Source organism: Pleurodeles waltl, chromosome 6 (assembly GCF_031143425.1).
Source record: "Pleurodeles waltl isolate 20211129_DDA chromosome 6, aPleWal1.hap1.20221129, whole genome shotgun sequence".
NCBI lineage: Eukaryota > Metazoa > Chordata > Amphibia > Caudata > Salamandridae > Pleurodeles > Pleurodeles waltl.
Window position 1 is genome coordinate 340322594 of NC_090445.1, and position 13056 is coordinate 340335649.

General features: G+C 47.3%; 1 protein-coding gene across 2 annotated transcripts in view; it reads left to right on the forward strand.

Annotated features, from left to right (window-relative positions):
* The window catches only part of CDH24 (cadherin 24), a 507414-nt gene that overhangs the window by 438174 nt on the left and 56184 nt on the right, over positions 1 to 13056 (forward strand). For both annotated transcript variants that reach the window (XM_069238226.1, XM_069238227.1), the window contains exon 9: positions 3855 to 3976. In XM_069238226.1, coding sequence (XP_069094327.1) covers positions 3855 to 3976 — 122 coding nt within the window. The remainder of the gene's footprint in view (positions 1 to 3854; positions 3977 to 13056) is intronic.

Sequence of the window (13056 nt, forward strand, 5' to 3'; positions counted from 1 at the left end):
CTGGCAGATTTAATTACAGCAGTATCGTGTTTAAGAGAAGGGCTTTGAGCACCGGCACCTCTTTATTTACAAATTAAGCACTGGGCCCAATGTTGTGCTAATATAAGCATGTACTCAGAGGCTTAGGTCCATTGCTTAATTTGTAAAAGTATAAGTCCTGGGGCCCAAAGTTTTGCACAATGGCCCACAGCCGTTGCCATCAAATTTCAGGGGTACCGAATACCAAGGCTATGTAGTCTTGATTCCATCTCATGCCCTTTTAACCACAACTAGAAATTCCCTCTTCCTTTATCTCATTCTTTCAGGTTCTTTTCCATCCCAGATTTCTTTCTCACTGTTTTTCTGCCTTTCACTTCCTCCTTTTTCCCCATTTTGTGCTTTTCTTTCTCTCGCTGTGGTTCAAAGTGAGAAAAAATGGTGTTGGTACCCCCCATATGAGTGCCAGTGGGCCACACATGCAGCCTGTCCTCCAACCTCCATTGCAGCTAAAGATCAGAGATTATCAAGCCAGTTTTGGTGAGATCTGCCTTTGCAGTCAATCCAAGAGGGGTGGGTTGATTTCACTTATATTAAAACAAACATTGCCTGCGGCAAGCTCTAATCCATGCAGTCTATCATTCCCTGAAAAATACTTATACATCCTTTCTTTACAAGTTGAAAAATGCCTCAGTTTGCAAACATGGACAACCAGTTTAGCTTTCTAATTCATTCATGGGGCCACTTTTATTTTGACTTTCTGTCCCACTTGACCCTGGTGCTAAGCCTTCCATCCTTTGGCGGTCAATAAACATTGACGTGATAGTCTTATGATAGTTATTAGTACCGAGAGAGTATCATATTTTCAGTAAGCCTTGTAAAATGCACAAGTTGTTTGACATTAACTGCACCATAACCTGCTTAAGCGTACCTTGCTAATCAACAGTATCGAGCAGATGTTCTGAGCAGAGTGCTTGTACACAAATTTAACATTTCCATGGTTAATAGAGCCTGGATGACAGCCGAGGTGCCAGGTTGAGAGGAGAAGAGCCAGCTCTGGGTGCTGCCTGGCACCTACTCTCATGCAGAGAAGCGTATGGTTAGGGCGGGCGGCTGACTCCCGTCCAGAAGGCTTGGGGGGATCAGTTTTCTGGCATGCGGTGCCTAACAGAAGCGGTGTGAGAGAAAGTAGAGGCGAGCGCCAGATTCAAAGCTGCGCACAGCGCGCCTCTCTGCATCCGTGACGACTGCTGTCACAGGAAGGGGCGGGCCCAAGGCACCGTGATGCTGGGCATGCGACAGTGTCAATACGAGCGGATTCCCTTGTGTGTTACCCCGGATGAGCTTAAAGCTGGGTCAGTGTTTATAGTATGGACGTTTCAAGTAAGTAGTCTTCAAGCAAGAATTGCTTAGTGCAACTAAAAATTCATTAAACATGACTCCGAACACAGTTTTGTGATCTTGTTGTATTTTTCGGATTTACTCGGCGGACCAGTGCCAAGGGCTGATGTAGTGCCTCTACGGCTTGTCCTGTGGGCTAATTAAGAGCAGTGATATCGTGAGCTGTCACATTTGGCAGTCGAGTCAGTTGGACAAACTAACCCTTGTCAAAATGATCTGTGTGAGGGAAGCCCAGCGCTGGTTACCTGCCGTGCACTGCACGTGAAGCACCTGGCATGCAGCAGTGCCACTCTCAGCAGGCGGTGCGCGTGGAGGCAGGAGCACGAGGGGAGGCCCCCCTGTCTTCAGGCAGACCAGCCGGGGTGCTACAGAGCACACTCTCAGGTACTGGCCTCCAGGCACGCCTCCCGCTTCCGAGAACTGTTAATCCAGAGAAAAAGGCCACAGACTGGGGTCCAGGACCCTTCCTTTCAGGAGAGCAGCATTCCCGGAGGTGCGGCTGCCTATCACAAGAGGATGTACCGTGAAGCCCTTGGCAGACATGGAGGAAGCAGTGTGAGGCACAGGCAGGGAAGGAGGCACTGTAAGGTTATCACTGAAAATATGTCGCTTTTATTTTCATAAATCAATGTAATTATCAATAGCTTCAACTGAACCAAACCAAGGCTACAGTACTCAGGATGCTTTGATGCGGTAAATGAAAAGTAGGTTAGGTGTCATCGTGCCAGGGAGTCGTGTGGTAACCACAAGGTAGTGTGACGTGCTCGGGGGTTACTGGGGAGGTATTCTGAGGGAGTAGGCGAGGATGGACAGTTCTGAGGCACTAGGCAAGGCTGAGGGATGCAGTGGTGAACACTAGGCAAAGATGAAGTGGTGCACCAAGTGAGGGTGGAGGAGCTAGAATGGGGCACTGAGCAAGGATAGAGGAAGCAGGAGAAAGCACTAGACCAGGTTGGAATAAAAAGTGTGAGACAGTATGTGGGATAAAGGCGACAATCTGAATCACTTTGTGGTGATGGAGGTGTTATGAGGCACTATGCTGGGGTCGAGGCGATAGTCTGAGGCTCAACATGGGGATGGAGGAGGCAATGTGAGGCCCTAGATAGGGATGTAGATGATAGTACAAGGCCCTAGGCAGAGAGGGAGCAAGTAGTGTGAGTTGCTAGGCGGGGAATGTAGGAGGTAGCCTGAGGCACTAGGCAGGTGAGGCACTGGGCGGGAATGAGAGGGAAGTGCATTGGATGGATGAGAATGTGAGGCACTAGACAAGATTGATGGAGGTAGAGAGAGGAACTAGGCACAGATTAAGGGGGTAATGTGCAGCACTAGCCAGGCATGGAGGAACCAGTGCGTGACAGTAGGTAAGCATGGATAAAAGGTAGCGTGAAGTCGTGGCAGGAACGAAGGATGTAACTTGAGGCAGGTGCGCGGCCTAACTTGTGTGGTTAAAATTACCTTCAGTTTGTTTGCATTTGATGTGACTCAGACTTACTAAAGTACAGCTCTGTGTGTCTCTCTGTTCTCCGCCTGTGTCAATGTTTCTGTCTTTGTGCGTCTCTTTTTGTGTATCCCAATGATCACTCATTGTTTCTTTGTGGTCGTCTCCATGGTTCCTTTTCTGTCACTGTCCGTCTTTCCGTTCGGTGTCCGATATGTGCATGTCTGTCCTCTCCATGTGTGTCTGGTCTCTACGACATGACTCTGGTGCCCTGTATGTACCTCTCAATCTCTGGGTCCCCCCTCGCTGCCTGCCCTGCTTCTGTGTTCCTCTCTATCGGCTCTGTCTGGTATCCCTGTGCCCTCTTTATGGGGTCTGTCATTTTGTGCCCCTCTGATATTATCTGGCTTCTTTGTGCCCATCTTGTTTGATTCTGGGTTTATGGCTTGTGTGCCCCTTTCATTCTGTATGGTACTGTGCCCATCCCTCTTGGGGCCTGTCTACATGCCTTCTGTGCCCCTCTCTCTGGGGTCTGTCTGTGTACCATCTGCGTGACACCTTTTCCGGGTTCTCCCTCTGTGCCCTTCATACCCGCTCTCTGTGGTCTGTCTGCGTGTCCCCTGTGTCCCGGTTCTCTCTGGGGCACTCTTTCTCTGGGCCTTGTCCTTGTGCCCCGTGTGTCCCTCTCTCTTGGGCCTGACTGTGTGCCACCTGTGCCCTCTCACTGGGTCGTACCTGCATACTCTCTCTGCGCCTCTCTCTGAGGATTTGTGCCCTGTGTACCCTCTCTATCCGGTCTTCGTTCGTGCCATGTGTACTCATTTCTCCCCCCTCACTCTCTCTCCACATACGCTTCCTTTCTCTCTCTGGTCTGTACATGTTGCATCCGTGCCCCTGTATCTGTGATCTTTCCGTGACTTGTCTATCCCCCTCACTGCGCTGTTCCTCTCTCTGTGTGCCATCCTTACTGTGCCATGTCTGCCCCGCCCCTGTGTCCCGCGTGCACCTCTGCCTCGTGCCCCCTGTGTTCTTTTTTCAGACAGCCCATCGCAGACCTCGCGGGTGCAGGTCTCGATCCAGACCCTGGACATGAATGACAACGCACCCCAGTTCCAGGAAGTCTACGACGCCTTCGTATGCGACAATGCGCAGGCCGGACAGGTGGGTGCCCACTGAGGGTCTGCGGGGCACAGTGGGTGGAGGGAAGTGAAGATATGAAACGCTCATCTCTCATATCCAGGCATTAACCCCTCAAGTTCTCTGTTCCCCGCACCCCGGCCAACGAACACCTACCACGGGCCCTCCACTTAAAAGATAAAAGATTGGAGGAGCACACCAGAATTTATGTTCAAGAACTAGCAATGAAGCGCCTCCATTCCTACACGGGACATTGCTTTGCTTCTATGTGTCTGAGGCATTTGTGGCTAACGTCTGCTGGCTCTTGTACATGGGTATAGCCGCGATTGCTTCCTCCAGGTACGTGCCTGCTGCAGCCACCCGGATAGTGTACAATGTTCAACAGCTTGCTGCTGATAGTAGACGCGATCAACAAAGCTTTTCTGGCATAGAGTGGACGGAGTCCTGGTTCGGCATACTTATATATTTATAAGACATTTACGTCACGTTTGCATTCTGCAGCAAACATAGAAAGAGGAATATGCCTCCCGGGATTTGCAGGAAGGTGCCCTTTCCTGCACAAAAAGAATCCTGCGTGCAACACAGGCACCCGTGCACCACGGTGCAAGGATGCCTGCATTGGCACTAGGCTGCCTAAAGTGCACCAGTGCAGAGGTAAAGGCAAGAATGTACTGTATTGCCTTAAATACAGCGCATTCCTGTCCTTTCCCTGTGGCATAGGGCAGCAATATGGCTTCCTGCTCTACACCACAGATTCATAAATATGCCCCCAGTCTCTGTAGATGAAGATGGAAAGTTGTGGAACTTTACAGCCACAGAATTAAAGAAATCTCTTCCCTTTAACACCCAGTCTTTCCAGAGGAAGATGGGAAGGTGTGAACTTTACAGCCTCAGATTTAAATAAATCCCTTTCCTTTAACACTCAGGGCCTGATCACAAATTTGGAGGAGGTGTTAATCCGTCCCAAAAGTGACGGTAAAGTGACGGATATACCACCGGCCGTATTACGAGTCCATTATATCCTATGGAACTCGTAATATGCCTGGTGGTATATCCGTCACATTTGGGACGGATTAACACCTCCTCCAAAATTGTAATCAGGCCCTCAGTCTCTTCAAAGGAATAAAATGAGAAACTTTGTAGCCACAGAGTTAAATAAAATCCCTTCCCTTTAACACTCAGTCTCTTCAGAGGAAGATAAAAGGTTGTGAAACTTTAAAGCCACAAAGTTAAAGAAGCCCCTTCACTTTTACACCCAGTTTCTGCAGGGAATGATGGAAAGATGTAAAACTTTACAGTCACAGAGTTAAATGAATCCCTTCTCTGTAACCTCCAGAGGCTTATTTACAAGCCCCTCTGCGCCACCTGAACATCACTTTTATGACAGTCCAGCAGTGCACACCGCAGATCCTCATCTACAAGGTCACCTGAAGCCACCTTGTTTGGCTTTTCATGTGCTTGTGGATATGGAGTAAGACAACCCAGTGCAAGTTGCTGCATTGCCTCACACTGCGATGGGGAGGTGTGCCATGGGCATTACAGTGGGTGTTGCCACCTAACACCCATGACATTTGACACATTCCCAGATTTATGAGATATGTAAACCTGAGAATGTGTCAAAAGCCTCCACCTCCCACGGCAGGCGTTACGTGGAGAAATATCTTTATTTCTCCTATATTTAACTCTTTCTATGTGTGCTTCAATCTGCAACACACATAGAAATAGGAAAAAATCTCCCTTGATTGTTTTTGTGCAGGAACGTGTTCCTTCCTGCACAAAACCAATCATCCCTACAATGCACACACTCTTGCACCATGGTGCAAGAGTGCCTGCGTTGGCGCATGGCAGCCCATTGTGGGCCAGCGTAGGGGAAAGGACAGAAATATCTCATAGATATGGCACATTCTTGCTGTTTCCTTTTGACACAGGGCACCGCGCAAGATTCCTTCACCTATGCAGACCCCTTCACTTCTACAGCACAGAAAAGAACATTTGGAAACCTTAAACCCAAGGAATCAAATAAGCTCTGGTGCCCCCTGACAAGCGCAAGGAGAAGAAGATAGCCAAGTGTGAATCCCTACAGGGAGCTAGAACTCCTTGCCTTTCACAGCCCAGAAACAAGCATACGGCAAGGAGTGAAACATGACAACCAAAGGGTTAAAGGAGCCTTTCATCCCTCTCATAGCATCATTCCAAGACATAAGTCAAGTTGTGAAAGCTCACAATCAGAAACAATTTCCTTCTCTTGTCCCAGCTCGAGGTGAAGTAGTCAGGCAAGAGCCTCATCCAAAGCATTCGAACTCTCCCTTCCACTCAGACTCCAGCCCCGGAATGGATATGTGGCAAAGGTGGCATTATCCGAGATGAGCAACCAAGGGAGTTTTCTCCTCTCTCACACCTCGAATAAGCAACGTGTGAAGAAAGGAGAGGTGGCAAGATGTGAAACCTCACAGACAGTGACTAAGAGGACCTCTTTCATCCTCCATCCAACTACAACCCAGGAAAGGAGAGATGACAAGGCATGAAGGGCCAAATGTATTCTTTTTTGCAATAGCGATTACCTAATTGTGATTTTTAGCGAATCGCAATTAAGTAATTGCTATTGGAATGTATGAAACTCCAGGAGTTTCATACTGCGATTCGCAAGGGCTCGCAAATCGACCTACCTCATTAATATTCATGAGATAGGTCGCAATTTGCGAGTCGTTGCGAATGGCTACAATCAAAGGAAAACGTGATGCGTTTAAAAATGAAAAGTGTTTTTTTCATTTTTAAAGAGTAGTCAGTGGTCCGTGTGACCACTGCCTGCTCTTAATTTTTTTTTCCGCATGCATTCCCAAAGGCAGCCGAGGACCCGAGGGATTGAACCCGTTATACCTATTTTTGACTGCTTTCTCCTTTTCAATTGGACTGTCTAATATTGGATTTTGTATTTTATATCCATGATGTTTCTACAATTTTGAATGCCTTGAGAAAGCCCTAGTGGATACACTTATGAGGGCGAAACACGTGTTGGCTGTTCACTGTGCTTCTTCAACGTGCTATGTTGATTTCGGACATATATGGTGAATTAAACACTTACCAACCAGAACATAACGCCTCCATGTGTACTGGATTAAATCTATGGGTCATTTATGCCCTAATCAAGAGTATGAATTTATGGGAACTCACCTTTGTTATTTGATTTCCATATATACAGGGGACTAAGGTCCAATCCCCTTGGTTTTTGAGCTCCCACTCTCACTTAACCACTTTGATAACGTGGCATTTTACACAGGAAGTAAAATCTGGACCTTGACTTTCCTTATTTCATCACTCCTCATCAGTGTTTATCCTCCTCAGTCACTATGCAGCCTTTGGCCTGCTTGACCACCCCAATGTGCTTGCATCCTTTCCTTCCTGACAGAGGAGTGACAGGATCTACAATCTTCCTCTCTCCCAGTGTGTTCATCCGTCTTCAACTGATGGTGCACCAGTCAGTTCCCACCTGGTAATGCCTTCCAGAATCAATCTTGGGCCCCCTGTTATTCTCACTCCACTCTATCCCATGGTGGGATCGTTTCCTCCTGTGGCATCTCATATCACCTTTACGTTGATGACAAGCACACATTTCCATCTTTCCTTCCTTCACACCCACCCTTCAGGACAAAATCTCAGGCTGCCCTATTGGTAACAGACACTGGCCAGGCATTTGTTCCTTGATGCTCAACTCTCCCAAAACAGGGAAATTACAGCCCAGTCTGCTCTAACATTGGACAGCATTGCCCTCACCTAGCATCTCTAAACTCCTGCCCCCCAACTCAATCACTCTTCTCCACTCAACCAGGAATCTCTTCCATCAGATGTTTGTCCTTCAGCTCTTAAACTGCTGCCTGTGCAGGATTGCAGCTCATTGACATTACAGGAAGAACACCATATCCCTTTCGAGGCAGCTAAATCACCAATCAGTTCTCCTGCATTCCAATTCATGGCATGCACTCACCTCCAAATCTGAGGATCCTGACAGTGCAAAAGTCTTCCTGTGCATCTTTAGGTTTTCCGAGACCCCTGCTGTGGAAGGCTCTTCCTCACCGTCTAAGATCCATCCCTTCCTCCTAGAGTTCAAACAATTCTTTGAATTGCACTTCTGACACTTGGAGATCATGACTCGCTGAACACTGTTGGTCACCCCCTTCCTCCGTAGTGAGTGATATATGAATTAAGACAGTCACTCAGTTAATTAATAAATCAAGATACTACTTCAGCTTTGAACTGTACCTTTTAACTGTTTATTAATACACATATGCTGTAAGTAGAATGTAACATTTCCAGCTCAAAGACACATACTACTCCTATACCTCCTGTGCCTCTGTCCACAGATCGTGGCCAGAAGTGAGTGCAAGTGCGTTTAGTACAAGTGAAAATATCATTTTTCTGTTCTATGTAATTATTTTCCGTTACCTCCTCCTTGGTGTTAGTGCTTCACCGGACCCATTCTCTGGTCATTAACTATTCTTTCTGCAGCCTATTCCATTTGTGACTTTGATTTTACGTACCATAAGAAGACCATGTCCAGCTCTTCATGCAAGACCCACCACAAATCAACTGCATCCCTTCCACATCCCGTTGCAACAGCTGTTTTATCTTCGGAATCCAATCTTGCAGCCACAAATGCTGCAGCACTTTAGAAAGTAAATTTGTACACTTCTAGGTGATTAGGGTTTACATTTCCACCTTGACAAGGAAGGGGAGGCCCAGCACGGAGTGGTAACAAGAGCGCTTCAGAAAAACGAGCAGCTGCTGTCCCCAAGACGAGCCGAATTCAGTCCATGGAGGGTTGGGGATTATTAGTCTTATGGCCCTTACCTGCGGGCAATAATGACTGTTAATTACCCCCTCAGTATGCCCTCTCCTCTGCCAATGGGACCTATAACCATGAGAGGGTAATTGACAGTCGCTACTGCCCCCAACAGAGGAGCTAGAGCATCTGAAAGGGATATATTACAATCAAGTCACTACTCCCTACTCTCCTTCCTTCCACCCCACAGTTCCTCTATTAGGCCACCCCTCCTCTGTTCCTCCATCTGTGTATGTGTATTGGGATGTTAATAGCACAAACCCAGCCTTGAGCAAAGCAGCGCTGCACACTGTAAAGGAGTGGGGGGTCGAGGTGCAGGTTTTCTTCTTCGCCCAGCCCACATGGCAGGTGGAACAGAGAGGTGGTTTGTTGATGGCAGGTGAGATGTTCCTTGAGGAAACACATTTTCAGCTCTTTTGTGAAGTGGAGACTAGAGGGAAAGAGTAGGGGTGTTAGGGCAGGCCATAGGTGTGTACCTTAAGAACGTTTGCCCCGGTTTTTCTTGTCCTTTTGTTCCTCTTGGTTTCCAATCTGACTGTGTTGTGGCTTCATGCATTCCATACACTATCTGAGATGGGACTTCTTCAGACAGTAGGTTTACTTCCTTGTAGATGGCACAGTTTGCCTTGAAAAGTTCTGTAGAGGACTGGTCTGGTTGTGTCATTTTGGGTGAATTTTCTTGTCAAAATAATTTCTGATGAAGTTTGCTATCAATAATGAAGCCACATACCTTTGTGTTTATAACAATTTCTGTTATAAATCTGAAATCTGAGATACGTTCTTGGACCTGGGGTTCTATGGAGATGTTACTATGAGGGTGAACTAAGTTTGATTAAGTTTCATGTATTTTTATACTACTGGCAAAGTGGTATATTTAATGTTGATGCCCTGGTGGTGGCTAGTGTTATAAAAGGTTCCATGCATTAGTCGAAGACCTTGGGATCGAGATCATGAGAGGTGGGTTGGTTTCATGGGATAGACTGCAAGGCACAAGAATCTGCCTGGACTGTAGGTGTTAGTCTGCATGAGAGCACGCTGGTTGGAAAAATAAAAAGAGAACCAGTGTAATAGAATATTTTCAACTCCCATGAAAACTATCAGGACCTTTAGGAGCATTTATTAGTCAGTGGTGCCAAAGGTTGTTAAAAGATTGAGGTGCTCCAGGAGGGAGATGTCGCCATTGTCTGTGATGAGCAGCAGGGATGACTGTTGACGCTGCCATGTCAGTGATCTGACATAGTTACCTAGAAGGGAGCTGGTGTGAAATGGAAATTGCAGTTGGATTCAACTGCTTTCCTGTTGACTGTCATGGGAAAATTGACATGTAGCGGCGGTGCTTGATGCGGTTGTCATTGTCAAGGTTTTCTTTACAGTAAAATAATTTTCCATTGAGATTTGAGTGAGTCTGGAAAGTTGATTTGTCTAAATGCCTTTACCCCCATCAGATTTTAAAGGAACCTCGCAATGAGGCCCTTAGTGTTGTTGACGTAACGTTTGGGCTCTGTGTTATCCGTGAGGCAGTGGTATATGGTGTTGCATTTGTTGGCTAAATTAGGTGTTGGGGGCTCGGAGGCTGGACTGATGCAGTGTGTGAGCTACTTCAGAGGCCTCTGTTTTCGTTCAAGAATTCTCTGCTAAGATTTGTATATGTAGTCTATTTAATGTTATGAGCTCTCCTTTCAACTGTTTTCTTTTCGGGGGTGGAGATGGTTTGCTGGCTGTTGTTGGTTTCTTGGGTTTGCCATGTGTAATAGCTTCGGTTTTATGGTGCACACCGTCAGGGCAGCATCCACTATACCGTACCTTACACCTGCATCGTGGCATTCCTGACTCCCACCCCTTCATCCTACCATTCGACTATCCTGCTCATCCTCCATTCCATTTCCCTTCTCAACAAAAACCGTTTCCCCTCATATTTCTTCATTCACTGTTGCCCCAGCACCTCTTTCGTAACATGCCTAGTTCCAGTCCTGGGCAAATGTCTTAATCTCCCTTTCTCGCCGTTTGAAATTTGGAGTTCTGAGAAAAAGCAAAATGTATTGAATATGTACTGTATTTAAAAACTGCACATTTATCACAGCAGCTCGCTCCCCATCCCTCTGTTCTCAGCTCTCCATTATATACTTCTCCCATCCTAGCAATTTGTCTTCTATCGAAGCCCTCCATTTACCATCCTCCTCTCATCCCACTCTTGTACCACTGCCCTCCATGGAACCATCCCACCTCCCAGGCCTCCCTCTACCTCCAGACCCTAGTCCGATGCGTTGTTCCCGCTTTATATGCCAGCGACAGACGGGCTTGTGATTGAATTAGGAAGATTTAGCGGCGCCAACAAATAAAAATATATGGAAATCATCGGGAGCGCCAGCCCTTGTGTGTGAGTGGAAGGTCTTTTCCTAAAATCCTCTTTTGCTGCAGTATGTGCACATTTTGCCCTCTTACAGCGCTGCATCACCACGCACCTGGCAATATGTGCTGTCCACTGGGGGCAGAGATGGTGGTGCACTCACACCACCAGCCGCAGCGGAGTGTAGCCAGGGTTCCCTGGGATACATATCTGCACCTTCTGAACCTGCCCCCGTTTGTCCCTCGGAACCAGCAGGGTGCAAAGACAATTTATGTCAAGAGGACAGATGGAAGGAAAGAGTGGTTGGGCAGATGGCGAGTTTGAACCAAATTCACATTCCACATTTTTTTTTTTTAAAGACAGAATAATTTCACTATCATCTGCCTTCCCCGGTGTGCCTGTTCGGCTGTTTTCCCATGTCCTATTACTATCTTACCGTATGAAGTGGTCTGACCTAGATAGGTGTGCATAACATCCCACCAGTGACCTCTGACCGTTCCTCCATTGGTCACTTCACAGTAATATTTGTCAAGAAGTAAAAACAATCTTTGCTAAGGCCAGGTTTAAGTGAGACGGGACTCAGCCCGGGTAGTCATTTATAACTAACTATGGCCTACATCGTGTCCTTTTAAAAGGAAAAAGACTGATTACTTTTACAACAATGATATATCACGAATGATTGTAAAAAAGAACATTATGGTAGTCCGTATCACTGATGTTGCTTCGGTTTACATTTCACATTGTACTCAGTTTAGTGCTCTAAGGGTGGTTGATTTTTCCAGGAAGCATATTAAAATTGTATTTGTTTTACTGTGAACTTGTTCACCCGTAGGTGTCTTTGTAGGTTCAAAGTGTCGGTTGGTGTTTGATACAAGCCACGACTGAGACCTCTGGAGTGAGTGAAGGCAGCTCAAGATTCTCACAGTGCCTGTCAGAGGAACTTCAAGGTGTTGAGAATGTATGATCATCCAGTCCTTGGCCCCTCTGCAGAGCCACACAGCAGTGGTGCCACGTGCAATTGTGATTGTATGCAGAAGTGTGTGCTGGAGATACAAATGTACTGAAATACTGGCAGGACGAACGTAAAAGGAAATGCAGTGCTTACAGCTGAATGGGTGTGTTCAGTGTGTATGAGGGGCGGTGACGTGAATGAATTGCAAGAAGCATGTACAGAGGAGTACAATACAGGAAGAGATGAGGTAAGAAATGTGCAGAGGAGGAATTTCAGAAAGATGGAGAGGGAGAAAGGGGAGCAAGTGTCTCACAGAAAGGCTACAGGGCACAATGGTATGAACGGGAGAACAGAAGAAACTGTGTGATGTGCTTGGATGCAACAACAAAAAGCTGGTTAAGACATACTCAAACACTGGTCTCCGATTGTTCCCGTCCAAATTGAAGGTTCTTAGACTCGGCGTCTCTGTTCCAGAGGACACTCTGCCCAGCAGTAGATTGCTCCTCGTGCACTAAAACCCCCTCCACCCACCAGGTCTGGCACCAGGAGGCTTGGCCTGGCCGGTACCCCCGCCTCTCTGCACTGGTGCCAGCGCGGTTCACCCGGTCCAGTCCTGTGGCGTGTTAGCACTGGGAGCCTAGCACCTCCGAGGCCCACTGCACCCTTTTTGCTGCGCTCCAGCCCTTCCTCGCTACTCTGCGTCTGGACCGGTAATGTAATTAAAAAAAAAGCCACATCTTGTGAATTCCACGGTCGCAGACCATGGCAGCCTCGTGGTGTACGTGCACTGTTTGGTGCTGCGCTTGGATAGGCCAGGATTAGGCCGGACAGGCTGAGAACAATAGTTTCACATTCGATTTAACGTCGGGCACGTGAGGTAGGTGCTCAAGTACCCTTCTCCTCCTCCTCTTCCTCCCACTCCCCACCGAGGGCCGGTGAGATATGTCAGGTCTGCGTAGAGAGGTGTT